Below are 27738 nucleotides of genomic sequence, written 5' to 3' on the forward strand. Positions count from 1 at the left end.
TAAGCCATCAGCGCAGTAAATGCAGCTCGTTGCAGCGTGCGGCACCGGGAAACACGCTGCCGCTGGGCGCGCTCGCCGCCCACTCTTCACTCGCCGGCTGCGAGATCCACGCGCGCGGCGCTCCCGTCTCGGCGCCTTTGAACGAATCGCGAACTCTGCTGCTCACTGCGACGACAGCCAAAGGGGTTCTTCTTCTCTAACGTATCGCTTCAACAAGTAATAGTACTCGTACTATTATTGTATACCTGCTGCGCAGAGTCCTCCTACGCTGCGAGGCCGGGCGGAGGCATGGGCGCCGCGGAGTTTCGGTCGCCTACCCTGGCCCCTTCCCTGGGCTGACCCCGCGTGACCTGACCTCGGGTGACCTCGGGTGAGACGGCGTCGTGAGCTGACCCTGGAGGTGAGTGCCGATGTGGTGACATCACTCGCCGTGCCCCCGTCCTACCGGCCTGCCGGGCCTCGCCTTGGGCAATTGCGGGAAGCCTGCACTAGGCCTCCCGCTGAGGGCAGCTAGGCGAGGTTTGGCGGGTGGGGCAGCTGAGAAGCCAATTGTGTTTAAGTTTGTGTGTCTAAGTTTGTGTGTTTAAGTTTGTGTGTAGCTGTGTCTTCCTGTGTATCTGTGCATTTACACAGCTGTGTTTAAGTGTGGTGTACCTACGTGTTGTGTGTGTGCTTGTGTACCTGTGTGTTTGTGTGCCATCGTGTACCTACTAGTAACTTAGTTCTTGTATTCGTCTTGTGTCTGTGTGATTGTGTACATGTCTGTCCTTGTGGCTGTGTTATTCTATACACGCGTGTTCTAGTGTGTGTCTCCCTGTGTAATTGTGTGTGTGTGTACTTGTGTGTGTGTGTTCGCATGGTCTTACTCCACTCGCTCTGATTAGTATTTTTTCCCCGAGTTTCGATTTGCAACTCTGAAAGTGTCTGATGGTGACACTTGTTGGCTTTACCATTATAAGAAAGACAAATCGAACACCTTTTTATATTTCTCCTTCCCATGCACCCTGTTTTACTCGTACAGTGCAGTATAAGCAGCACACTGTATTCATCACGAGGATGACCACTGCAGAGACGGAGCTATGAAATCAATGTCACGTGCGGGAGTCAAATGGGTGACAGTGACACCGGACCAATGCGCGATGGCGAGCGCGTTGGGAGGCCTTCATCCAGCAGTGGATTGTCAAAGGGCTGCGCTGTGCGCGTCGTGTGCCTGCCGTGAGTGCCATCGCCTCCCACGAGGCAGCGTATGCTCGTCACGAGCTTTCAGTCTGGCGAATCGGCTCACTCACGACATGGAAGTTGACCTCTGAGGAGCAGTGGTTCACAGACGGTGGCATCTGATGCAGCCACGCGAAACCAAACGAATGCTTTGCGCAATGAGGGCTACAGTGGGTGGCACCTCGCGGTACCCCCACATGTCCCGGCAGAGTCGAGAATTAACTTTCCATGAAGCAGGCCAATGAGCTTGCACAAGAGGGTAATAGTCAATCACTTTATTTCAATAGAATAACGATGCCAACTGGGACGTGTGGTGGCAGCAGTAGTGCTGCACATGAGGTCACATGCAGCAGATAATGATAATTTTTGCATTGTAATAAAATATTAAAGATTAAAATCGCGGCGTGGTAATGGGCGAAACATCTGAATTAACCGAGCAATGGTTTCGTCATGGGACAATTTGATTGGGACAATTCGTTTGTGCCAAACAACATCGGCAGCAGCGTGAGTCTTGCCCGGTGATGACGGTGGCCTGGTAATCGCGAGTAACCGTCCAGGCGCCCGTGTCCATGAAGGAGGCTTGATGGGAGTATGTGTGTGTGTATTGGGGTTGTGCTCGTGTTTTGCGTGAGCAGCTTTGCCCTTGTGAGGCCGGCACCGTGAGGCCGGGCCCGCACCGCGAAGCTGCTACCGTCACAGTTCCCCATCCTCGCGGCGCCCGGCCGTCAGCCGGAGCATGACGCCGCCGGCGCCACGAGTGCCGCCGCCGCCACCGCAAACCAGCGCTACGGAGGGTCGTCACGCCACACGCCTGCCAGCAGGTGAGGAGGGTGTTTGCAACCCACATTATCATCGTCATCATCATTATCTCCACAGTCCCAGTGTCTACTTATTGTCATTATTTTCACGTCATTCTTAGCAGCGTCATCATTATCAGCCACGTTCAAACTACTGTTGGATGAAAGCCGTCCAAAGCCACCTGCGTCTCTCACGGTCTAACGATGTAACAATCGGTCTAGATTAACAGGGGTGGGGAACGTCCGGCCCGCGGGCCGTATAAGGCCCTCGAAATAATTTAATCTGGCCCTGGCAAGGCAACCGCACGACTCGAAATTACATAAATCTAGGCCCTTTTTTCATAGCAACATAAATCTAATTTTGTATGGCCCGCGAATGATGTTATAAATATCCAAATGGCGTTTGGCAGAAAAAAGGTTCCCCACCCCTGATCTAGAACCTGAACATGAGCCTATTTCATTGCTCTGTCTCTGTGGTCGATGTCCTCCCAGGCACGTTATCTCCCTTCACCGCCACTCTGTTGTTGTTCTCTGCCGCCGGCAATCATCTCTGCTAGCAGCGTGCCCTGCCCAAGCCTATCTACCTTTTTTAACAGTCGATACGGTGCCTCTAACCTGCATATGTTTAATGTGTTTCGAGGATTCCTATATGTGTGTTCAAGTTTAAATGAGAATCTTGCGAAATTCTACTTAAAGAGTACACTGGGGTTGTTTCAAAGACATTTTCATTTTAATACGAGAAGTGTATAGCTTTACATCTCGCAGCACGTGATGGAAGTGAGTAGGCTCTGGAGGTTGTGGCTCATCGACGTGGCTCTGTCTGCGTCAGGCGTCTGCCGGGTCGCTCCTCTCGCCTGGTGGCCCGCGGGGACAAGGCCGAAGGGAGGATGGCGGTGGCAGCGGCGGTGGTGCCGGCGGCCGACTGGAACGGCCTCGCGCCGCGTGGAGAGGACGTGGAGGTGGACGAGGTGGACAAGCTCAAGTCGAAGCTGATGGCCGCGTGGAACAACGTCAAGCACGGTGAGCAATGCGCCACCCCCAGCGTTGGCGGACGAGAGCCTCCCCACGCCGTGTGGGCCGTGGGGGTTGTTTGACCATACTTCGTGGTTAGCGTGGGATGAATTCAGAGGACCCAGGGCAGGTTACGAAAGCACTCGATGGCTTTGTCCTGGGCTGTGTCACCTTGTCACTCTGTCTCCTGTCCCCCATGTTTCCTTGCCCTGACCCCATCAACTCCCCGTGAAAGCAAATCTTTTTTAACTTTTATCATTTTTACAAAACATATCCAGCTAAGATTGCATTTAGAAGGTATGTAAATTAAAAATTATTGTTTTGTTATTCACGGGTGGCTGAAGCCTGCATTTGAAACCAGGCGTACAGCAGTGCTGGACTCAGTGGTTTGACGTGGTATGAGGCCCCTGGAGCGATGGTCGCACTGTGCGGGTGTTTGTGTCTCTGCATGCAGGGTGGGTCGTAAAGACCAAAACCAGCTTCAGTCGCCACTCCCCCATCTACCTGCTCGGAAAGCAGTACGACTGCTCCTCTGAAGGTGACTGTGTGTGTTCGTGTGATTACGCAAGCATTGTGTGCCCACACAAATGGGTTAACTAATGCCAGGGAAGTAGCCTGCCTGTGAAGTGTACCTATATACATTACAGCTTTTTGTCAATCCACTGCTGGTTAACGGCCTCCTCGTGCTGTACGAGGTGCGTGGGGCTTATTTAATTGTACTTCGTGGCCAGGCCACCAGGTTTGCAGCGCAGTGCTTGAAAAGCTACTCGAAGCAGTCTCCATGCACGAAAACGCACGCACATAGTGAGGTGTAACATTACATTAACGATAGCACTGTGCGTCTCCCTGCTCAGTGGTGGACGTTCCTCGGAAGATATCGACCGGCTCCTCCTCCTGTCCAGACGCCGTGCCGGGCGGAGGAGGCGGTGGTAGCGCTCCGGCAGGGCTGGGACCAGCATTCCGTGCGTTCCGGCGAGACTTCGCGTCGCGTATCTGGATGACGTACCGGCGCGAGTTCCCACAGCTGGGGAGCTCGGGCTGGACCACGGACACGGGCTGGGGGTGCATGCTGCGCAGTGGACAGATGCTGCTGGCGCAGGGCCTGCTGCACCACCTGCTGGGCCGAGGTGAAGTGTGGGCCCCAGGGAGGGCTCGGCACGCGCGCGCACACGGCGCCGTCACCGGCGATGACGGTCATCGTCGCTAACACGACTAACGCTACCAACGCTTCCACTACCAACAACTACACAACATCAACAACTACAGTCACTCTGCTTTATTAAACCAGCAGGCAAAATAAGCCCAATGAGACACGTGGTATGTTGCCTCTTCAACAAGGGCGACTTGGGCACAATGGTCGATTGTTACTTCCAACTCTGCAATATCACGTGAATAAAAAAGACTTAGCCATGCAGGCATGGCTCTGGAGGTGGTGACAAAAGCTGTTGTGATTGTCGGCGGCGCAGACTGGCAGAGCGAGGAGGCTGTACAGCTACTGCACCAAGATAGCGAGGCGCCCGGGCGGCTGTCCTCCAGCCCCGGCGAGCCCGACTACGTGATGGTGGGGCGTGGATTTCTGGACGACAGCATCGCCTTGCGGCTAGCAGGCACCAGCTGGATGGTACTTACCGGGGCTTGAGCGGTGCATGTCTGTCCTGCAGGGTGGGGTTGGGACAGTTATAAACGACACACACAGTATTAGTGTGTATAGGATGTAGGAAATCATAAATGTGTTTATGGAAAGTCTTGTAAGTCCAGGTGAGTGTTAGCTCCGATTAGCACGGTTGGCTACATACGGTGCGAAAGAAGTTGAACACACATACATCTGATGGGATAGGTTATGCCCTGGCCGCCCAATGTAAGGTGTCACCACGGCCGGTTTGCACATCCTGTTGCAGGCCTCTACGGAGCAGACAGACACATACCGGCAGATCCTCGGCTGGTTCACGGATGCGCCTGACTCGCCATTTGGCATCCACAAGCTGGTGGAGTTCGGCAAGAGCTCGGGCAAGCGTGCGGGCGACTGGTACGGCCCCGCCATCGTCGCCCACATCCTCAAGTGAGTTTCGCTCGAATCGGATGTGGGCGCTGCGCAAGGCCCCGAATCTCACGCTCGTTCGTTAATTTTGTTATTAGTTAACAGAGGTGCCACAATCCATCTTGCTCCTGCGCTGGAGTCGATCTCATCGCTCCCTCTCTGCTGTCGTCGTTCTCTCGGGCGCATTCCCGTCTTTAGCTGCCATTCGGTCACCAGCCTCGTCCGTGATCCATCGTCCCTCACAGTGCGGTATCGCGGGTCGCGTGTCTTGAGCTTTAGATCTGCACTGGGGTGACACTCCTCTCTGTGGGATGCCCTCAGCCAGGCCATGGAAATGGCGCAGTCCCCCGGCGATCGACAGCATTGGTTTTGTGCCCCGTGGTCTCTGCCGTACCTCGTGGCGCTGTAGGAAGGCGATCGAAGAAGCCGAGCAGAAGCTCCTGCAGGACACGGTGGTGTACGTGGCCCAGGACTGCACAGGTGATGGCCGCTCGCGTTCGCGTGAGATCAGCGCTGTGGATAACCTGCACTGCCAGGCGTTTTAATTATTATTTAAGTTCAATGTGTAATAATACGCGTAACACATTTTTCTGCACAGCTTGAGTTAGCGCGATAGACAAAAATGGACGCGTGCGCGGGTGAAAGAACAGTCATGTGATGCTCAGGGCCCAAGAGGGTGGGTCGGCAACGTACTCCACAGGATTACGAAGCGATAAAGTCTGCTTCTGGGTGCTCAGGAATGACTTTTTGGATTTTATTACCCCAGCTAGTTTTGGCTGCAGGGCTGTAACACCTTGCTACCTTACGCAGGGGGGTGAGTACCCAGCAGCGCAAGTAATCACGTATCCGACAACAACAAACAAGCGGCGTGGGTTTCCTGTGGTCAGTGTACACCGGCGACGTGCAGGAGCTGTGCCAACCGACAGCCGCAGGGAGCTCAGACAGCAGTGAAGCCCTGGGATCGCGGGGCCCTCTAGACGTCAAGGCCGGTTGCTGCGGAGGAGGGGGTGGAGGGGAATCGGCGGCGGTGATGTCGCCGGTGCCCAGCGCGGAGTGGAAGGCGCTGTTCGTGCTCGTGCCGGTGCGGCTGGGAGGAGAGACGCTCAACCCAGTCTACGTCAGCTGCGTCAAGGTGCGGCTCTCCCCGAGTGGCCCGGGGCTTTTCCACCTGCACCACGCAAACGTGCGAGCCTATGGGCGTGTGACAGGGAGTGTGATGCAGTGTCTGGGGAGTAGTACATGGGTGTATGGGGATGCAACAGAGTGGGAGTGTAACGGTGTAACAGGGAGTGTATGGGTGTGCGTGGGGGTGTAATAAAGTGTTATCAAGAGTGTACGGGAGTGTACATGAGTAACTTGAGTGTGTGCAAGTCTAGCAGAGTGTGTGGCAATTTAACTTGTGTATGTGAGTGTAACAGAGTGGGGATGTAATGGAGCGTGAAGGTATTTGAGTGTAATAGGAAATGTATGGGAGAGTGTGGGAGTGTGACAGAGTGTATTAGATTGTAATCGTGGGAGTGTATGGAAGTGGAACTGAGATTTATGGGAGTTTCCAGGAGAATTGAAAGTGAGTGTACAGCAAGGGAGTGTACAGAAGGGCAAACAAGCCTGCGGGAGTAGAAGGGAGTGTGTGGATTGCAATGTCGTGTCCAGGTGTGTGCAGGTCTTGTCAGGGAATGTGAGCGAGCCGAGTAGAGTAGAAGGCAGTGCACGGGCTGGCATGGAGTCAACGGCGGTGTGTGTGCCACGCTCGGCCAATGCGCGACGCGTGGGCGTTTGGTGCGTACGTGTACGGATATGTCTGTTCTGGCCATGGCAAAGAGAGAAGTTGTAAAGACATTTATATGGCTGTGACGCCCGTCATTTACAGTAAAACTCCACATTGTGAAATGGTTCGAAGCAGCATTGGTATGCCGTCATCCTGAGAGTCCACAGTTTGTACACACGGTGTGAAATGTAATTGCACATAATCATAACGAATCTACAGACCAGTCGATTTTAGCGGATTAATGTTGAGTCCCGCATAAAATCATAATTGTTGTAGAGCGGGGACCCGCTGCTGTTGAGCCAGTTTCTGCTCGCGTGGGCGTGGTGCCAGCTGGCGAGACAACCCGTCGGACGTTCTCCGGTCCCCGCCGTGAGCGAGGAAGGCCCCCTCTGGTGGTGACGCGCAAACACGTGTGGTGCGTGTCGTGTGCAGGGCATTCCTGGAAATGGACAACTGCATCGGCATCATCGGAGGAAAACCAAAGCACTCACTCTACTTCATTGGATACCAAGGTCAGCGGGGCTGGCTCCACACTCCTGCCGCTGTACAGACGACAATCACTCGTGCCTCTCTAGAGCTCGTACGGCTCCTTTAATGAGCTTTCAAGCCCTCTCTTTTAATGATGAGACTGTCAGTGCGTGGTCCTTGGAGGGAGTGTCAACTGCGTAAGACCTAAAACCCATGATTATTGTACGCTCATTCGCTCATTCACCCAGGAAAGCCTCACTGAGTCTCGAGACTCATCAGCAGGGTCCTGGCAAGTGTGGATAACAAATGAGCCCGTTTGTGGGTAATTTTTCAAATATGGCAAATTTGGATGACACTTTCACATCAGTGGCCTCCTCTTGCGAATGGCGTCACGGAATCTTTAATAGATGTTGATGATGATGCCGAGTCTGCGATCCTTGGAAGGGCGTTAACTGTGCAACAAGCGAAAGACCAAAAGCCAGATAACAAAAAACAGTCAATGCATTCGTAAAATAAAATATGATACGGTGAGAGCAGTCACCGAAGGACAACTGTGAAACTCTGCAACAGTTGAGAGATTTAGGAGAACAAAGTGATGGCAAGGTGTAGGAGCATCAGCATCATTGGCCAAGGTGATCTCTTGGCCTTGCTACTGCTGCAAGGGTGATAATTTGCTGATGCACACTCCCACAGATGACCACGTCATCTACCTGGACCCACACTACTGCCAGACCGCGGTGGATGCTGCCCAGCCCGACTTCCCGGTTGAGGTGAGCCGTGCGGACACGGGAGTAACCTGCGATTACGATTGTAAAGGGGTCATATGTAATTAATTGGCTGAGCTGAAATTGCGATTGATCCAGGCCTGGAGCAATGCTATCTGAGCTTTGCATAATCACGAGTAGTTTTTTTGGAAGGGATTCTTGGTGAACTGAACACAGCCACAAACTTAAATCGCATTGAGAGGTTGTCTAAGAACTATTAAACACAGATTTGGATTTTAGTTTTTTTGCTTTTTATCCCCAGTTATATTTAACCGAGCAGGTGGCTCAGTGACAGACCGAGTGGCTCGCAAAGGGAAGGTTGATTCAGTCCATAATTACGCTGGGGTCAGTAAAATTAGTACCGATTTGTGTGGAAATCAACAATGCTTTACCTATGGAGAGACTCGCCCCCACCATAGGAATGTGGATTTTGTAGCGCTGGCTCAGGGCTGAAAACAAGAGACGATCATCTGCTCGTTGCTTGTATCAGAGATAAATCACTTTGACTTTCCGGGTGTTTGCTATGTGGGAGGAAACCTGAGTCTCTGGAGGAAACCTATGACACATTCATGCACACTTGGATTTTTACAAGTCCATCGATTTATTTCCATCTCCTGGCCATCTCACAGCCCAGTCCTCCAGCACCTGCTATTCTCAGGCAGTCTCATATCAAATCACTCGCAGGCTCAATTCTGCTTGGAAACCCAATATCTGGTGAGATGGGGTGCTTTGCGGATGATTTGGGTGTACTCATTCCACTCATCACACACACCAGTTACACACTCATCACACACACTCATCACACACACCACTCACACTCACCACTTACACACTCACCACTTACACACTCACCACTTACACTCACCACTTACACACTCACCACTTACACACACACACCACTCACACACTCATCACACACAACTCACACACTCATCACACACACCTCTTAAACACTCGCCACTTACATACTCATCACACACCCCACTTAGACAATCATCACACTTATCACATACACACTCACCACACACACCACGCATACACTCACCACACATACCAATTACACACTCATCACACACACCACTCACCCACTCACGGGGGCGTGCCGTGTGTGCTCAATGTCGCCTGCCCTCCCCCGTGCAGTCGTTCCACTGTTGCTCACCACGGAAGACGGCGTTCACCAAGATGGACCCGAGCTGCACGCTGGGCTTTTACTGCCGCACGAGGGACGACTTCCTCGCGTTCCGCGATCGAGTCGTCAAGGTGAATGTGCGCCCGGCTTGCTTTGAGCATAGGACGTCTTCGCGCTGCCGCTATACTCGCGAGAGCGGAGGGACTTGTCGGCCCAGGAAAGACGCGGATGACCGAGACGTGCGGTTGGCCTGCAACGGGTGGATTGTTCTGCAGCGTGACCGTGGGAGAGGCCGTCATCCAGCAGTGGATATAGTATTTCTGATGGCCGATGATTGGGCAGAAAGCACATATTCTGACAATGATTTCTGTAATTTAAGAAAAAAAAATCGCAAATCTATAACTGTATTACTCGGCGCAGGTCTTTCAAGCTTGCCTTTGTTTTTCGATGCTTTTGCCTTGCCGTGTCTCGCCGTGCGTTGGCGCAGGTCCTCCGGCCGTCGGCGGGCGTTGGAGGAGGAGGCCTGCCACAGGAGAGCTACCCCATCTTCAGTTTCATGTCGGGGCGGAGCCGTGACGTGGAGGATGAGGAGCCGAGGCCTGAGAGGCACGTGCGGCTCCACCCGGTGTGCCGTCGAGCCGCCCAGCGCAGCTCCTCCGAGGACTTCGTGCTGCTGTGACTTGGCAGCCCGCTAGTCTTTTCGGTGGAGTTAAGCCTGCTGTGTAACACCGCACCCAGTTAGTCCTCGAAGGAGTTAAACCTGCTGTAACGATTGATAATTATCAATCACGGGATGACAGATTATGATCTGTCATCCCGTGATTCTTCTGCCGCTGTAGCACCGCCGCACCTCGTTAGTCGTCTCGGCGGAGTTAAGTCTGCTGTCATCTCTCATCCCCTATTCTTCTCAGAGGATGTATCCGTGATCACACCTCGTGAGACGTCTGAGAAGAATGAGTAACCTTGCATCCCTAGATGCAGCTTTTACCAAGTGTCATGCTGATGGCACCCTGAACACGGTGAAGCTGCTTTGGGGACTGTGATATGCTGTAACTTCTCACTGCCAAGCGCAGCTTTGAAGACTTGAATCCCGCCATGGGCCTGCAATCCGCAGGGCAGCTCCTGTACAGACTTGGTCCTTCTGCAGCTCCGTATCCCTTGAACATGAGGACTTTTTCCTGCCGTAACTTCCCACCATCATAATCGCTGCCCTGCAGACTCTGTTTCCATGTGACATCACATTCAATCCCTTCTGTTTTACAACTGTTGCGTGTGACCTTCACTTCAAAACTCTTTTCATAACTCTGAAATCTCAGGCTTATTTTATTTAACCATTTGAGAACTCGAGAGCATGGTAATAACGTTGATGCTACCTTTAACGCTCAAGAACATTTTAATTTAAAAAATGTACTTGTTGCCCAACAACATGTACCTGAGGACAAAGGAGTGCTTGTTTTCCAAGTCGTTGTGAGACTTGTAATCAGGGTGATCTTCCTGTAAACATGACAAATCCATTGCTTGCACCTAATGCTGTTACATTTTTCCATCAGTATTCGAGCAGGAAGCTGTGGTAATCGGTGGTCGTTGGTTTAACGTGACACCTTTGAACCTAGCCCCAGGCACTTTGTACGTCCAGCTCCCAGCGTCCTGTACATGAGGCCCTATCCAAGCTCTAAGCTGTGCGCACGTGGTTTTGTAGCATCATTTTCTGACGTTTTGCACATCACCATCGTTTTAACTTTCGGAGAATGAATTTTGACAGTGCAATTTTTTATTCGCTTGTAAATATTGTCTCGAAATGTAGCGAGGGAAATGTTAATGTATTTTGTGACTGTGCTTGTGTGCACACAGGCGTACCACTGTGCCCGGGTGTACGTTGGTATGTACGGACACACTGTCGATTACACGTTGAAGCTCCCTTACACTGGACCATGGTCTTTTTTATTGCGTTTGTGCGGTCCTCACGGATCAGATGAAATGTGCATCGTGTTCGACACACGCTGCCCCTATGTCTATAAAGGAGTTTCCAATGCCCTTGCTGCTGTCTATACCATTCAACCACGCTCGGGTTTACGCCCCATGGTGTTGCCCAGAGCCAGCTAGAGTTCTTCTCCAGAGATCAATCCGGGAGGCAAGTTGTCACGCTGGTGACGTCCTCGCATGAATCTTGGCTGCCGCGTAGCCCATCAGGTCGGGTCATCGTGCCGGCTCCAGTCAACGCGTGCGGGCGGTGGCCAGCTTATTGTTGTGACTGAGACTCAAACCAGAGGCAAACCTGGGTAGGCCGAGCAGCGGTCGCCGGGACTTCCACTGCCCGCTGGGCAGGAGGCTGTTTACTCGCGGGTATCCCAACTCCAGTTCTTGCGACCCACCGCGCGATGTTGCCTCTCCACGTTAACCACTCGCCGCGGTTCAATTTCAGATTGTCTCTGCACGACGCTACATGCAACAGATGGTTGGTAAACTCGTCCCATGTAAGAACGCAGATTAAAATTAGGATACATTTTAATCTGCATTATTTACGTCGCGTGAGATGTGTTGACCAACATAAGTCTCTCTAAAAACGCGCGTGTGTTACATCACGGGGGACACGGACATACACAACTCTCTTGTCTTAATTGGAATGGCCACTGTCACGTGGCACGTGTTTAACAATCATCGGGTGTGTACAGTGTGTAATGACCTAATTTGTATTTAAACGAAGGTTGGTTACAGTGGGAGGGAGCGCCGGTGGTGGGTCGTTGGAATTGGAGTCCGAGACACGCCGGACAGGGCAGCAGGGCGTCGTGAGTCAACACCGATACAAATGTTAAGCCGATTTAATTTCCGTTGATGTTAAATATCTTTTAAGATACGTTGTTGTCCAGAAGAGGAATATGGTTGCCTTCATAAAAGAGTATCTGAAGATTAAAAGGGAAGCTTTGTGTTTTCTTTCTACGTGATCTGTGATTGGGTTTCTTGGAGTTTTGTTTGATTTACGAGGTGGAGATTGTGACAGGTCGCCATCCAACCAGGCAGATGTGTGGTGACGGCAAACCTAGCGCTTCATCAGGGTGCACACGTTCATTTGTAATAATGACAGCGTTCCCTTTTGAAGACTTTCTTGAACAAGTGAAACATTTTAGAGAAAATTTTGGAAAACCGATGAAGGATCCAAACGTTTCCAACCAAATATTTACAAAAAATCAACACTGACCACTCCGTTTCACATCACTTGTCTCGCTTTCGCGTTAGGAGACACGGCGGTCAGCTTTTGACAAAAGACGACACCGGCCACTGGGCCACATCAACGCCCAATTTTTGTGTAGTTCGCTTTATTGCATGCCACGAAGGCCTGTGATGTCGCCGATTTTTCTATTTTCTCTTTTAAGGCCACAGTATTGAAGAATGCGTTGAGTTTTTACCTAGTTTATATATCACCTTGTATTTCTACAGGTTGTCTACTATGTATGCATGTATCACTCGTTGCCACTACAGCAGATACAGATCAAAATAATTCATACACACACAAAAACCGATGCGGGTTTTGTCAGCATGGGAATCGATTTTATGCGGTTAGATCCTTGAGCCGCTGACACTTCAGTGGACATCGAGGGAGGGGAAATTCACAGAGGGCGGTGTCATCTATTTACGCGGTACAACTCGTTAAGCGTGGAGATGCGAGTGGCGTTGCGTACGGGACGCTGCGCAGAATAGCAAGAGGAGCATTTTTTTAAATTAATGCGTAGCGTAGAAATTAGCGCATTACGTAAAATAATTCCTGCAAAACAGAAGGCGTCATGTAAAAAATATATTTACACTCATTTAAATGTTCTTGTTAATTTGCTAGAAAACACTTGTCAATAATCATGCAATAATGCGACCGCGCCATTATATTCACGCCATGTTCAGTCTGAATATATGATTCACTTATCATTTACATTGATTATGGGGAGTGAATCTTAGAAGACTGGTGCTACCGACGGACCACGTCACGTGTGTGCTGGCACGGAACACGTTTAAAACATCCCTTGTGTGCAGGAGGGGGGCGTATGTGAGCTTCTGTGCGTACATTTATGCGACCCTACGTGGTATGATTCTACGTGGAGTGAATGTGAGGAGTGATACCACGTGGGTGAATTGAGTGACCCTGCGCGCCTGTTGGTCACCGCACAGTGCTGCAGCGGTGCAGGCGCAGGGTGGTGGCCAGGGGGTGCGGTGGTCACAGGAGGAGGAGGGCCACGGCGACCGTGAGGAGTTCAAACCCGAGACGCCACGGGCGAGGGCGCCCCGCGTCGCCCCGGCTCCCCGCGCTCCGCGCTCCGGGCAGCTTCGCCGTCTCGTACAGCCACGTGTGGTTCTAAACGCACGGCACGCAACGCGCGAGTCAAAAAAAGGAAAGAAGTTAGTTTTTTTTTGGGTGGGGTGGGAGAGGATTTTAAGATGATTTACATGATCTACTCATGTAAAGTGTCGTCTTTAAATTATGTAATGTGATGCGTCTGCGTGCTAACAATCCTGATGTTACCTGATGCCACCAGAGACCGATTTTGGCAGACTAAGCGTGGCGACATCACTTGTGTTTTTTCGGATCAATCCAAAACAAACATTCGGATCGTCGAGAATTTCATACCTAGGCCTGTGTCATGCACGAAAGTGCTCAGTTGCGTGTTCGCAACCGTGACTATACGAGCCCCGTGATAATTGACTTTTCACAGCCACCTCCTCTTGTGGTTAACCGCCGACGCGAGTGGCAGCAGCAGCGTCTCCCCCTGTGTTTGGGAGACAGTTGTCTGCTTCTGTTACGGTACGAGGCACTCAGACCCAGCACAGACAAAAAGGCTCTCGCAGAGGCCCTTACAATGATGACAGGGGTATATCTGAACGCAATCAATTTACAGGACATTGTCACCAGGAAGAAAATACCAGCCCCCCCCTCTAGTACTCATTTAGTACAGCCAAGATGCTGGCAGTCATGGACACATTCCATTTGTGGGCTGTTTCGAAGTGGTTGGCCGATGTGCAGGGCAGAAGGTGTCGAGGAAGACCGAGGGTGAGATGGGGGGATGCGGTGAATGTGTTCAGATGTTATCTGGTGCAGTGCCGGGATTGTGTGGCTCAGCAGCAGCAGCAGGAAGAGGGGCGGTGGCGGTGGCCCACCGAGAGGTAGAGCTTCACGTCGTAGTCCGTGTCCCGCAGGAGGCGCTCGTACTGCGTCACGCGCTCCGTGCTCCACGCGAACTCGGCCACCACCGCCTCCAGAAGCCGCCCCTTGTGCCTCTCGGGGGACGTCACCGTGTACTTGTTGCTTTGCCTGCGAACTCACACGGCGGTCGTGGGGGTCGCGCCCGGCTCGGCACCGTGACGTGTGTTTGCGAGTCTCCGCACGGCGTGTGCGCGCGTGGTGTGTGGTGGTGAGTGTGTCATGTGGTGGTCGGTCTCATGGCGGGGGGGGGAGTCTCACAGTGGTGAGTTTCACAGTGATGAGTCTCACAGTGGTGAGTACATCTCGTGTGCAGCGGTCTGCCTGCTCGGTCGCTGGAACCCAAGGCCCCAGTATTTAAAGCCTCCGGTGTGGAGGAAGAGGCTACGGGGAAACAGAGGAGCCAGGATGGGCGAGAGGGAGGCACGGTTTTTTTTAAACAGGGCTGGGACGTGTTTCTCTCAACGCGACTCGAATAATAACTTTGGAGTCCCAGAGCTGCCAGGGGAACCCAGACGACCGGCCTGGAAAATTTCACAACTTTGGAGCTTCGAGTGATCCTGTGGCTGATGCTACTTTTGCTGATTTTTGACCGTGAGGCCTTTGCACCTCGAGGTCAGCCACACACTTGCCCGGAACTGCCAGGGTGGCACCTCGCCAGAGTTTCACCGTGGCCACTAAAACGCGCGCGCGCTTCCACCCATTTCAACCGCCGAGTTGGTGCCGGGCGAGCGGCCTCACTTGGTTCCGATTTAAAGCTTTCGTGACTGCAGGGATTCATCTTCTTGGTTCTTTCGGTAAAGTCACGTAGAAGGGAAATAATAAAAGAATAAAAATGAAACATAATAAAATACAATTATCACGACGTTTCGGCCACAACGCAAGCAGCCGTCCTCGGGTGAAGAACAGGGCTGTCTTTCCTTCTATGTAACTTTACCGAAAGAACCAAGAAGATGGCCTCACTTGGTCACTTCGCAGCCGAGGAGGTTGCGAGCGAGCGTCGGCACGTTGGGGATGCTGCGGCAGCGCGCGAGCGAGACGCGCGGGTAGTAGTGCAGGTACGCCAGGCACATCTCTTGCAGCGTCTCGAAGCCTCCCTGGGGCGACAGGAGCCATCGTACGTTCCGAACGCAGAATATTCACCGTGCGTTGTCGCGGAGAATGTTATCAAACAAAATAAGTACCGCCTCCTTCCCATCGTTTTGTCTCCGCATTAACAAATATAACTAATACTTTGTATGCATCGCATTGGCCGCACGGCCTTCTGTGAGTACATAATTTCAGCAGCTTTGGTTCAATCCAAACAAAACTCTTGACCGATTTAGACATTCAATGTCTCACCATTGAATGTCAGGCTTGCCTTAAGCCAATGCTGTTGGACTGCCAGATGTTTAAAGGCAAGTACCCTCTCTGTAAGATATGGGTCCGAATTCAACGCAAAGTTATATGATACATAGCACAAAATAATAATTGAGTGTCGTTGTGGAGAATATGAATGTGTTAACGATGGTAACGATGTTAGTATGTGTTTGGTGCAAGATTTTGAGAATTTGAGAAGTTTTGGCCAATCCTGCCCCTGTGAGTAAGACTGATTACAATGTAGGCAGTCAAAAATTATTTTTCTAGTTTTAAATATCGACCATATGGCTGTTCTAAATGTCAACTTCCTAGCCCTTCTAGAACATGAGCATTTCACTTTTTCACTCAGTTGCTGTTTTACTCATTCAGCGAACTCTGTCCATTTATGATTGTTTTCAGTGTTGTAAAAATATAGTACAAATGAAGTTATTTAAAATATGACGCCAATTATGGATTCAACACTTTTAAAAACACCCAAATACAAACATGATTAGGACCAGTTTCAAAAACTAAAGTTAAATATTTTTAGTTTTCAGATTTTTCTAGTTAAAGGATTCCATTTCACTACATTGGTGTAGACTTGTCAGCTTTCCAGCAAATTGTAGGTCATCCGAATTCACTCCACTCGGTCCACCACTGATTCGTTATTCGTTTTTTGGACTTGGGTCGTCGTGCGGGTCCGTCAACTCGGGCTGTGCACTCTCGACCACCAGACACAGACAATCGAGTCAAGTTGTCACCCAAGAAAATGCGCCAGTCGAGTTTGTTTTGAGCAAGACCTGGTTATGTTCAAAAGCAAGCAACATTTAACAATTTCATTCGTTTTGCTGGAGATTACAACCCAGCATCATCAGTTGTGAGCAGGTTTTAGCTCTAATTGGCATCATATCTCCACATCTCAATGAAAAAACTGTTATGGATCATTAGATCGGTTGGGAAAGCCTATGTGCGAACTCGGTCCCGACGGTATCGATCAGTGGTTCTCAACTTGTTAGGTATGGCGGCCCTCTAATCAAGATCACTGATCCCTGCCAGCCTCAAACTTGACTAAGGGTACTTGAGGGCCACAATAAACAGAGAGATCACATGTCCATGCCTCTAGTCAAAGCGGTTTTAGCATGGCATTTGTGTTTCACGCTGTGTGTCAGTGTGTTGTCTGTTAGCAAGGCATGCGGTTCCTGGTGTCGTTGCGTGTTTTGTGTTCCTTGGGCATTTGTTTTGTGATGTATCGGTGTGTTTTGCGAAAGGCATTTGTTGGATATTGTGTATTTTTATTGTGTATTTTTATTGTGTCAGCAAGGCTCGTGTTGTCACGTTGCGTATCGGAGTGTTTTGTCCGCTGATGGTCCCCGCGCACGTTTATAATTTCTCCCGCACGGTGTCCATGCCGCATTCTTTGCCCCCCCCCACCCACCTCGAACCGCGAGCGCACTTTAGAACCGCAATCGGTACGCCGTGCTGCGTGGTACTTACGGTGGTGATGTTCTTCCTCTCCTCCGTGTCATAGGTGCATTCCACCACCAGCACATCGCCCTGTCACCGTGGCACACACACGTCACAGTGTCACAGCACGTCACAATGTCACAGTGACGCACACACCACGTCGCACTGTCAAAGTGACATACACACCACGTCACACAGTCAAAGTAACACTTCACGTCACACTGTCACAATAACACACACCACGTCACAGTACGTCACACTGTCACAGCACATCACACACACCACATCACAGTGTCACAGTGACACACCACGTCACAGTGTCACACACACCACGTCACAGTGTCACAGTGTCACACACATCACGTCACACTGCCACAATGACACGTCACAGTGTCACACACATCACGTCACAGTGTCACACACACCACGTCACAGTGTCACAGTGTCACACACACCACGTCACACTGCCACAATGACACGTCACAGTGTCACACACATCACGTCAGTGTCACACACACCACGTCACAGTGTCACAGTGACACAGACCCCATGATGCTGGACACTGGCTTCCCTCTGCACAGACCGACAGCTCGTTACCTCGAACCGAGGCGTTTACTCAGTGCGTTCAAAATCCACTGCTGGATGAATGCCTTCCCGTGCCGTGCGGCTTGCGCTGATCGCTTGCCCGTACTCCACCGCACCGATCAGCGCGGGTTTGTGAAGTGGTGGGACCATGCATGATGGGCTCAGCTATCGCTCGCCACGGTTGTTAGCCGTGGTCAGGATTCAAACTCAGGTTACCAGGTTAAGAGCCCCACTTCACTGCCCCCCCCCCTCAAAAACAATAGAGAATATGCAATTCAAACTGAAAATGACGCAGATTTTGCTCAATACGAAGTGCAAGAAGATGTTGAGAGAGAGGAGGAGTTGTACCGCTCACCGCGAACACTTCGATGTGCTGTGGGAAGTATCTGCTCTCCTGAAAGTTGAAGTCGTAGGTGTTGTCTTCACCGATACTTCCAATCTCCTCCCCGGCCCTGGAAAACCACGCGGGCCGCCTCCTCATGAGCACAGCAACGCGGCCCATGTGCTCGGCAGCGTCCCCATGGCACGCTCCACGCCGCGACGTGACAGCCGTGCGACCATCGGCGTGTTTACATCATTGGTACCTCATTTTCCAGTAAAAAAATATGATAATTGTTTTTTTAACATTTTATCTGGCAACAAAACTGACACCTTTTTTTACGAGCAGTCATGTTTGCATAGAACACAATACCTGCAGTCATAACGCAAACAAAAACATAACTCTGATAATGAATGCACTGTCATTGAAGTTGATTGGTCCACACCCGAGCTGTCTCGGGTGTGGACCAATCAACTTCAAGCACAGTGCATTCATTATCAAGAGTTTTTTTTCGTTATGACTGCAGGTATTGTGGTCTATGCAAACATGACTCCTCGTAAAAAATGTGTCAGTTTTGTTGCCAGATAAAAGGGTAAAAAACCAATTATCATCGTCGTGTTGTTTCAGTCAATTGGCTGACAGGAACTCGGTAATGTTAATTGACTGTTGATTGAGCTGCTGGTGGTAATGAAGATATGCACAATTAAAACTTTGATTATAAAGTTGATTTCAATATATAAAATACTCGCAGTAATTGGGTCTACAATGTTAACGCTGAATCCTATTGACATGAATTCTGCTGCGGTGTTGTGGTTGTGGGTGTGTGTGGTCACAATTGCAGATACAAGATTTTCACTTTTTTTTAGTTGTATAAGATGATCCCTTGGAAAAGGTTTCTATTTAGTGTTTAAACATCTTACCACCTTTTTTTTTCCAGAGAGGGTAAAACCTATTCTCATTTTTTACACGTAAATATTGTTCGACTATTTTGCGCGGGAAATCGAATAAATAAAGATGGCGTCACGCGTCGTAGCGGGTTATTTAATTATTATTTCGAGCATTAATTACTTGCTTATTTTGATCACTCCAACTCTAGTCAATTAATATAACGGTGTTTGAAGATGATCATGGTGTTTTGGTGATGAAAGTAGAAGTTTTTGTAATAGCTTATAACATTTGGTATTGCGCTGTTCATTTGGAAGGCACAAAATGGCTGCCGTGGAGCTCATTGTAACATTGAGCTCGTGGGGCGAGCGGCCACGGGTGACTTGCACAGGTGACGTTCCCGATTTGGGTTTCAGAATGATGTTATGTTTATTGTCAGTAAAATATGATTTCTCTAATTACATGTTAATATAATTTGATATAAAAAATATAACTGTGTATTGTCTCGTTTAGGCAGTGTTATCAGGAGCTGTAGTAGGTGCTACAGATGTTTTGGGAAGATGTTAAAATGGGTCTTGTTAAATGTTTGTTAAATAATATCAATGTTAAATGTTGTTCGATATCAGCAGCTTTTATCATAATTGAGATTTGGGCGGATTTCGAGCTGAGAATTTGAGCTGCAGTGTTGTAACCCGGGGTGCGTTTCTGATCGCCATTGCATCTGTTGGACAGAACAACGCAGAGTCTACTCATCGTCTCCGAACTTTTATTATTTTTATCGTCGCTGTTGTCTATTTAGTTGACCTCGTAAGGATTCACGGCGGGAGGAGAGCGGATAGGGCGGACCGGCTACAAACGTCGACAAGTTCGTGTCGAGGTCGGTGAGTGGACGGAGTCATGGAGTGGCCTGGTGAGTATCTGAAACTCTGATCCAGGTGAATGGTCTGCGGTGTCAGTATGTGTGGTCCATGGTTTGATATCGGTCCGGCTATATAATGCATTCGGGATTGTTTTTATTTTGTGCAGCAACAACACCCGCCATTTGTCACTAAGTGGCGATGGCGTCACCATGGCGCTTGTGCCAGTCTAGGTGCACTTTTGAGGCCACACGAAGTGTCCAAGACTCGCTGACAGGTAATGAGGTGGACCCAGGTGCCATGGCCATGGGTTGACTTGCCAAGGTGACTGCCAGATGCACCAACTGTGCCAATGCACAGGCACCATTGCACGCACTCACCGGAAGTGACACTCACCGGAAGTGGCGCACGTGAATTTTTCTCCCGGCCAGATGCGCGTGCAGCAGCGCGGCGAACACGTACACACGCGACACGTGGCCCTGCATGCAGCAACGAGACGGGCAGATGGGCCACCATTCCTCGTCGTAGGGGCGCCTACGCGTGCGTTTGTTTTAGCGTGGGATATGCGACAGTGCTGTTGGGTCCTCGGCCAAAGACAAGGGTCCCAACGAAGAGAACTCACATCCTGCAGGAGCTCCGTGGTGCACAGGCCGTGGCTAACGAAGCCGGAGACGTGTGGGGGGATGATGTGGTAGGGGCTCGGGTCCACCCCCACTTCTACGATCCCCGCGTCGTACCTGCGGAGTTTGTTGGTGTAGAAGAGCCGGAAGCCGGAGTTATCCACGACACCTGAAGGGGGGCGACAGGCAGTGTCGTGTTTTATGGTTACAACACAAGCCCTCGTATCACTGTACCGCTCAACCACGCAACTCATGAACGTAGTTTGTCGTCCACCGCTCAGAAACCGCGTCACAACGGGGCGCGTTCCGCATCATAACGGGGCGCGTTCCACGTCATAACGTTGTGGTTTCTGCCTTGTGCGAAAGGTGTTGCCTAATGGGAGGAACCGCGTTATAGCGAAAAGGCATTCTAGTGTGAACAGCATGCATTAAGCGAGGACTTGCCGTAATAAATGCAGTGCGAGTGTTTCAGTGATAACTCCTTCACTATGTGATGTCATGCGGCCCACCAGCGCATGTTTTTTTACAGTGTGGCTTGCCAGAGAATCTTGCATGAAGGACCCTGCCCTAATCCACCTGGTCACCTCCAGATGTGGGCGCTGTGCCCTGACCCCGCACCCTGATCCCACACCCGGAATGTCATGCCCTCTGACCCCGTGTCCTCAGCGCCCGAGCCCTGACCTCACCGGTGGCGAGGTTGGGGTTGTCGTAATGGATCTCGAGCAGGACGTACTGGGGGTCACCATCCGTGCCCAATGAGTAGCCAACGTCTTTGGGGTACACGAACGCCTGGGCGCCAGGAAACAACGACCGCGCTTTTAACAAATCATCCGGTGACGTCGCTGCTGATGCATTGGTAGTGGTGCACAAGAACAAACAACAAAATAACCCAACACGTTCGTCTAAAACACCGTGGACTTAAAAGGAAAACTGTTTGATGTTGCTCTGAGAGGGATGGTGGTATTCATGAAGCTGCCCCACTCCTACCTTCCCCGTCAGCCACTATCTAACCGATCGTCGCACACTCGTCACACTTCACCCGCTGCCCTTCCACACCCCCCACCACTACCCCACACATGTCAAGTCTCACGGATTACCCTTGAGATTCACGGTTTTTACATTTAGTATTAAAAGTAAAACAAAAATGTCTGGCACCTTGCATCAAGTTCCCTAATAATACACAGCTCAGGACAATGCATTCACGCATAGCGTGATATTTTCCTTACCTGCTGACATGTCCTGGTTTCGTTGCAATGCATATCAGAGGCAGAAACCCTCTCAGTAAATAGAATGTATTTTCCACATCGATTCGGAGTCACGGATGGGTTTTGGATCGTCGGGTGCGCGGTCGGCGGCGGTTACCTCGCCACCGATAGCCCACGCCACCGTGATGCCCTGGCACTTCCAGAATGGCTCGGGCATGTTGGGATGGTAGCACTGGTTCTGCTGCTTGTCCGAGCCATTGATGTTGGTGGCACAGCGGTAGAGGATCATGTGGTGCACGTACGGCTCGCTGCCATTCGTCACCACTGCTTCCACCTACCCTCCAGAGAAGGGGGGAGGGGGGTACCAGTGAGATGTGTAGGTGGGGAGGGTGGAGGATTAGTAGAGGGAAGTGAGAGATCCGGGTGGGAAAATTGAGGATGAAGGTAATAGAATGGGAGAATGAGGTACGAGAGTGGGAGATGTGGGCGAGAGATGAAGGTGAGGGACTGGTATGGAGGTGGGAAGTTGGAGGACTGGGAGATGCAGGTGGGTGGATGAGTGTGAGATGGAGGTGTGCGATCGAGTGGAAGATGGAGATGGGAGATTAAATTCTGGGGTGGGGAAGGAAAAAGCATGGTGAGTGACTGGAGGGGTGGGATGTTGGAGCAATTTTGGAGCAGTGGCAGCGTGTCGAGGTGGTTGATGAATGTGAATGAGTGGGAAAAGGATCTGGGAGGTGGATGGGGAAGATGGGACAATTGATGGTGAGAGAGGAAGGGGAAGAGGGAGTTGGTGGGTCACGGTGAACAGATGTGGTAGGGTAGACAAATCGACACTGCCAGCTGGGTCTGAAATAGGCACGAGCTTACAGGCATTACAGCCCCCAGAACCGATACGAGACATTGCAACCAGAATCAGACGTCGCATTCACAACCCGTCTCGCCAGCATCTCAAGAACGCGTGACATGGTTCCCGGCGTGTACCTGCCCCCCCTCCCTCACGAGGCCCCAGTGACCGGTTGGCCTCATCAGACATTGTGAGAGTGTGCAGGCCACTGGGCCCCGCTGGACCCTTGCCTTAATGAGATGGTGTTTTTTTGTCAGCACGGGCAGCTTGAACATCGTGCACAAGTAGAAGGTGTTTTTGTCCGAAGGGATCTTGAACTGCAACGACAGAAAGCACAGCCGGCGAAGACCCACGGTGTAATGTGCTGGATGAGGGCCTCCCCAATGCCACGCGGATCGTGGGAGGGTTATTTTACCGTACTTCACGCTAATTCAGTGCGTGTTTATGAAGACAGCATAGGCGTGGGAGCATAGAAGTGCAGTACAAACATGGTATCTTTTTTTAGTTGTCCTTCCCCCGCACTTCCAATTAGCACAATTGGCTACATACGGTGCGAAAGAAATTCAACATACAAACATTCTTTATCTGTGCTGTCCTTAACATGAAACGTCGGGCCAACGGCATGTTTACTGGGTCCCCTGGCATGATATTGAAACATATGAATTACTCATTAGTGTCGGTGGTTGTCATAGTAAACGTGAAATTCCACAAATCCCAAATAGGCCACTTTTCACACTAAAATTGTGTGCAATAAAAAAAAGTATACGTTATAATCAATGTAGTTGGATTATCACTATTATGTAACAAAATATATCTGCATACAAACTCGGGGGTAATTGGGGGACAAGTAACCCGAGTTCTGTATATTCGAGGTCCCGACCAGGAATCCACTCGGTTGTCTGGAGGGCTCGGTGGGAAGGGGAGGGGTCGCGCTCAGGGGGACTGCGGAAGGTGGGAGGGGGCACCTGGAGGTGGGGAGATGGGGATGTTGTTGGGGGTTAGGGAGGGCCTGTCACTCAGCGATGGGTACTTCCTCTCATATATCACGACAACAAAGCAGAAATGATTTCAAACTGCGATTGAATTTCTGCTGCTTTCATAATTGCGGTGTTGTCTCTGCCTGGGCAGGCTTCCTGTAGCCTCCCCCGTCCTTGCTTTGTGTGTGCTTCGTCTAGAGATGGGATGACTCATTTATGAAGTCGATTGCTCAACTCACAATTGCAAATACTAATTTTTTGTGGTGGATTATTCGAGCCCTCTAAAAATGGTGGCCACCCCCACATTCTGTAGGCAGGAAAAACCCTTGGAACCCCATCCAGCGTGACACGGCTGATGATGCCAATGACATCACCAAGCCCTGCCGGCCACCTTCCGTCCAGCCATATGACCGAACCAATAATAATCAGTGCTTCAGTATGCTCTGTAGGAGTGAGTGCTGTCTCTCGTGAGTAGAACTTGCAGTAGTGAGTGCTTCCTGTAGTAGTGAGTGCTTCTTGCAGGTGAGTGAGTGTTCCCTGCGATAGTGGGTGAGTGCTCGCGTTGCGGTGGGTGAGCCACGTTGCTGGTGAGCAGGTCGGCGGTCTTGCTTGGCTCCAGGACTTCATCGCGTCCCAAAGAGTACGACAACAGCAGCACCGACTTGGTGCCGCGGTTGGCGCCATGGTGAACGATCACCACGTCGCTCCCGAACGCGAACACCGCTCGCATCGTGTCGTGCTGCACGCCAGGCGCAGAGACACACACACGGTACGCGCCTAGAAATGACAAGCGCAGATTTGTAATGCGTAGACGCACAGATGAGGCAGACATGACATATGGTACGCGGACACGATGCATTGACTTTTAGGTTTTCTGGTTAGATCGCGTAAATATAAATGTGTCAACGACACGTAGTGTGTGCCGACACATATTGTGTATCATTAATGACACATTTATATTTACGTGCTCTGACCCAAAAATCTTTATTAATAAGATAAACGCCCAACTTTATCGGTGATGAATATGATGAACGCTGCACTTCCCGTCGTTTTCATGTAGGGGGCGCTGCAAACATACGCGCCCCCTACATGAACGACGGAGGCGCAGGGACAGACGTTCGATCACATTGGAATTGATCTGCAGACGGCGGTCTTCTCGCACGACCATTTCTATGTCGCCTTATCTCGATCCCGCAATCCCAACCAGGTGAAAGTCCGCATCGAACCGAACCCCCAGCAAGGACATCTACTTAACGACGAGAGAAAATTCACACGAAATGTCGTTTTCAATGAGGTCTTCCAGATGTAAAATGATATTTATATATAAACAACTTTCTCTGTCTGTCTATGATGAACGCTCGAGAGAGAGAGAACGAGGCGATTCGGTGTTGATTCTCAAAATCGACTTGGCCCCCACCGACACGACTTTGCCATTTGTTTTGCGATGACGACAATTTCCCATTCTCCCCGCATATGCTATCACGATCAACAAGTCGCAGGGACAGATGTTCCATTACGTTGGTAAGCGCACAACTTTATCTTTCTATGATGAAAACTAGGTTGTTGGGGGGCGACACAGGCGCCCCCCAACAACCTAGTGAATAATATTGCTCAGGAAAGCCTACACAATAGAATGCATTGATGCTTTTCAACCTGGTTGAAAAGCATTAATAAAAAAGTAAAAGCGGTGCGTGTGATGCAACAGAATCGATGAAGACTCACCGTGATGTCCACGTCGTGCTTGTCTCCAGTCTTGAGCTTTCGTCCGAACGTGACCACGCGGCGCTGGTTGACGAGGTTGAGGCTGTAGATGTGGACATCCTGAGAGTCGTCCTTCACGGGGGTTGTCTCACTCGCTGAGTAACGGTCCTGACGCCACGGGGATGACAGGGAAACAATGATGCGTGTAATAGGAGGCAATGTGTGTGTGACGGCAGATGAGAGTGTGTGATGGTGAGTGAGGCCTCATCATCAGCCCACAAAAAAGCACTTACTTGGGTATTTTACGTCATCAAATGCTCCACATCCTCAACTCCCCACGGGTGATGGGGCAGTTATGGAGAGAATGGATAAGTTTCCGTACCTGGTCAGTATGTGTATGGCCAGCTCCGGTTTGGCAGCGGCGTTCTCGCTCTAAATCGGTCAAGCGGCATTATCTTTTCATGAGCTGCATAACGCCGTATGGAAGCTACCTGACCTGTCACTCCATACGAATCTCGATTTTATCTACATGCAGGAACATCTGCACTGGTTTAAAACATTCACAGGCCCTTGAACATTCTGGACACGGTCCCATCAGTGAGCTCTTCCAGCAGGCGAGGCTGCATTGGCTCGGTCTTCTCGCCCGCATGCCCAAGCAGGTTCTCTTTGGCTGGATAGAGGGGGCTAAACGGCATGGCACAAGTTGGAGAGAAAATAGGCTCCTGTGGTACAGGATATTAAGCTGATTGGACTCCCCAATGACTGGTACCAGCGATGTCAAGATCGTCCTCTGTGAATGAGGCTCGTGATGGATACTACTGGGCAGTTAGAGGCAGACACCCTCTAACAGCAGCAATGTTAAACACTAAACAGAAGATAATTCTTTAAATAAAGTTATTATTTAAGTAATTATGCTACAGGGCTGACCACAAACTATCCAAGGCTGCCCCCCCCCGCCGCACTCCCCTCTCTTACCGTGCAGGTGTAGTCGCCCCCGGCATGGTCGGCCCCACACACCACCATGTCCGTGTCCTTCATGCCGCCCTTCCTCGACACCCCAAAGCCCTACGTAGCCAGCGGTCTGCACTTCGATCTTGAACACGATGTAGGAGCTGTTGCACGTTCCACGACAGCAAGAAGCGCTCGTGCAGCTTCGTACGGTGCTGGAATTTCTCCAGCGAGAGCTGCGTGGCCCCACTTGGGCCACCCGTCAGGGCAACCACCAAGGCCACCACCACCACCAGACACAGCCGGGCAGAAAGGGCCGGCATGTCGCACTGTGATCTTCCACCCCAGGGCATCTCTCTGCTACCTCTCTCGCTCCCAGTGATAAGATTGCCAACGAATTATTCAGTGACCAAACTAATGTTATTCTTCTTGTTATAGTCTGATTGTGGCTGTGAGTCGGCCGGCTGTGTGACGGGGTGAGATTGACGATGAGTCTGAGTGGAAACGCCGAGCAAGCAAACTTAGCAACGCTGGGAGAGCGCAGAGGAAGAAGACCGCAAATGGTAAATCCCTTTATAAGTACGGTACATAAAATGATTGACTGAGTTCAGTGATTTTTAGGCTGACGTGGTAACATTAGGGAGGAACAAAGAGCGTGCCCCCTCTCGTCAACATTTAATAGCGACGAGCGACCGACCGCTTTGGTCGACGAGACTAAGAGAATGACTCTACGAAGTCCACTGACTGCAGGACTTGACTGTGACTCGACGGATTGTCGTCATCTACTAGACATAAGAGGTTTTATTGGGTTAAGATCAGCATAAATATAAATGTGTCGTTAAACCCGCCACCAACCGGACAGCCAATTAGTAAGGTTTTTCACGTAAACAAAACATGCCAATTCGTTCCTAGTACAGCACACTCGCGTTAACACTGCCACGCTCCACGTCTGTTAAACGCTGGCGCAATGGACAGGCGCTAGTTTTTATATCTACACTTAGCTTGATGGTGTTCCGACACGGAGGCGTGGGCGTTGAGGAACTGTGGCCGGCATGCGTAGGGGTGGTGGAGATTATTGCAACGACGAGAGTTGCGTTTTTTGTGCAACCAGACACAAACACAACGAACGTACCTCCCACGACTGACGCACGTACCTCCCACACACACTCGCAGGAGGCCCTCTTCGGTCCAGCCAGAACGAGGTGGCATTATAAAGACTTTGAGGAGTATTCCCAGTAAACAAGCAATGTTGAGCCAACGTTGCATGTGATTGGAACCGTTGGACTAACTAACGGTGGTTCAACGTGCAATGTTTATTGGGTTATTACAAATGGAAAATTTAAAACTCCAGTGTGTGACTGTGGTCATCCAGAGCAGACCGTGCAACGACGCAAAGCCTGATCCACAAATACGAGGAGACATCACAGCGATACTCTCCGCTACTCCTGACGCGACTGTCTGGCTTGACCACCTGGATGTGAAATTGTAGCTGTTGCTGTGCATCTACATCAGCTATACGAAAGACGAAGACTGGTTAAAAGCTGAACTTACCCTGTGATTATAATTACCAGTGACACATTGTAATTGACCTTAGCTATAGTTACTGACAGCACAGCA

General features: G+C 50.7%; 1 protein-coding gene and 1 pseudogene across 1 annotated transcript; one reads left to right on the top strand and one right to left on the bottom strand.

Annotated features, from left to right (window-relative positions):
* The first annotated feature begins 95 nt into the window (after positions 1–95).
* LOC133352385 (cysteine protease ATG4C-like) lies at positions 96–12099 on the top strand. Its single transcript, XM_061567996.1, has 13 exons — positions 96–400; positions 1854–2039; positions 2845–3035; positions 3481–3564; positions 3881–4153; positions 4493–4647; positions 4925–5085; positions 5474–5544; positions 5952–6198; positions 7265–7344; positions 7994–8070; positions 9205–9324; positions 9681–12099. The coding sequence occupies exons 3-13, from the start codon at positions 2903–2905 to the stop codon at positions 9870–9872; spliced, it is 1593 nt and encodes a 530-aa protein (XP_061423980.1). The 5' UTR covers positions 96–400; positions 1854–2039; positions 2845–2902; the 3' UTR covers positions 9873–12099.
* Positions 12100–12552: 453 nt separating this feature from the next.
* Positions 12553–27239, bottom strand: LOC133352399 (DBH-like monooxygenase protein 1; annotated as a pseudogene).
* Between the last annotated feature and the right edge of the window lie 499 nt (positions 27240–27738).

Source organism: Lethenteron reissneri, chromosome 40, assembly GCF_015708825.2.
Source record: "Lethenteron reissneri isolate LAM-NWPU_2019-01 chromosome 40, ASM1570882v1, whole genome shotgun sequence".
Classification (NCBI taxonomy): Eukaryota; Metazoa; Chordata; class Hyperoartia; order Petromyzontiformes; family Petromyzontidae; genus Lethenteron; species Lethenteron reissneri.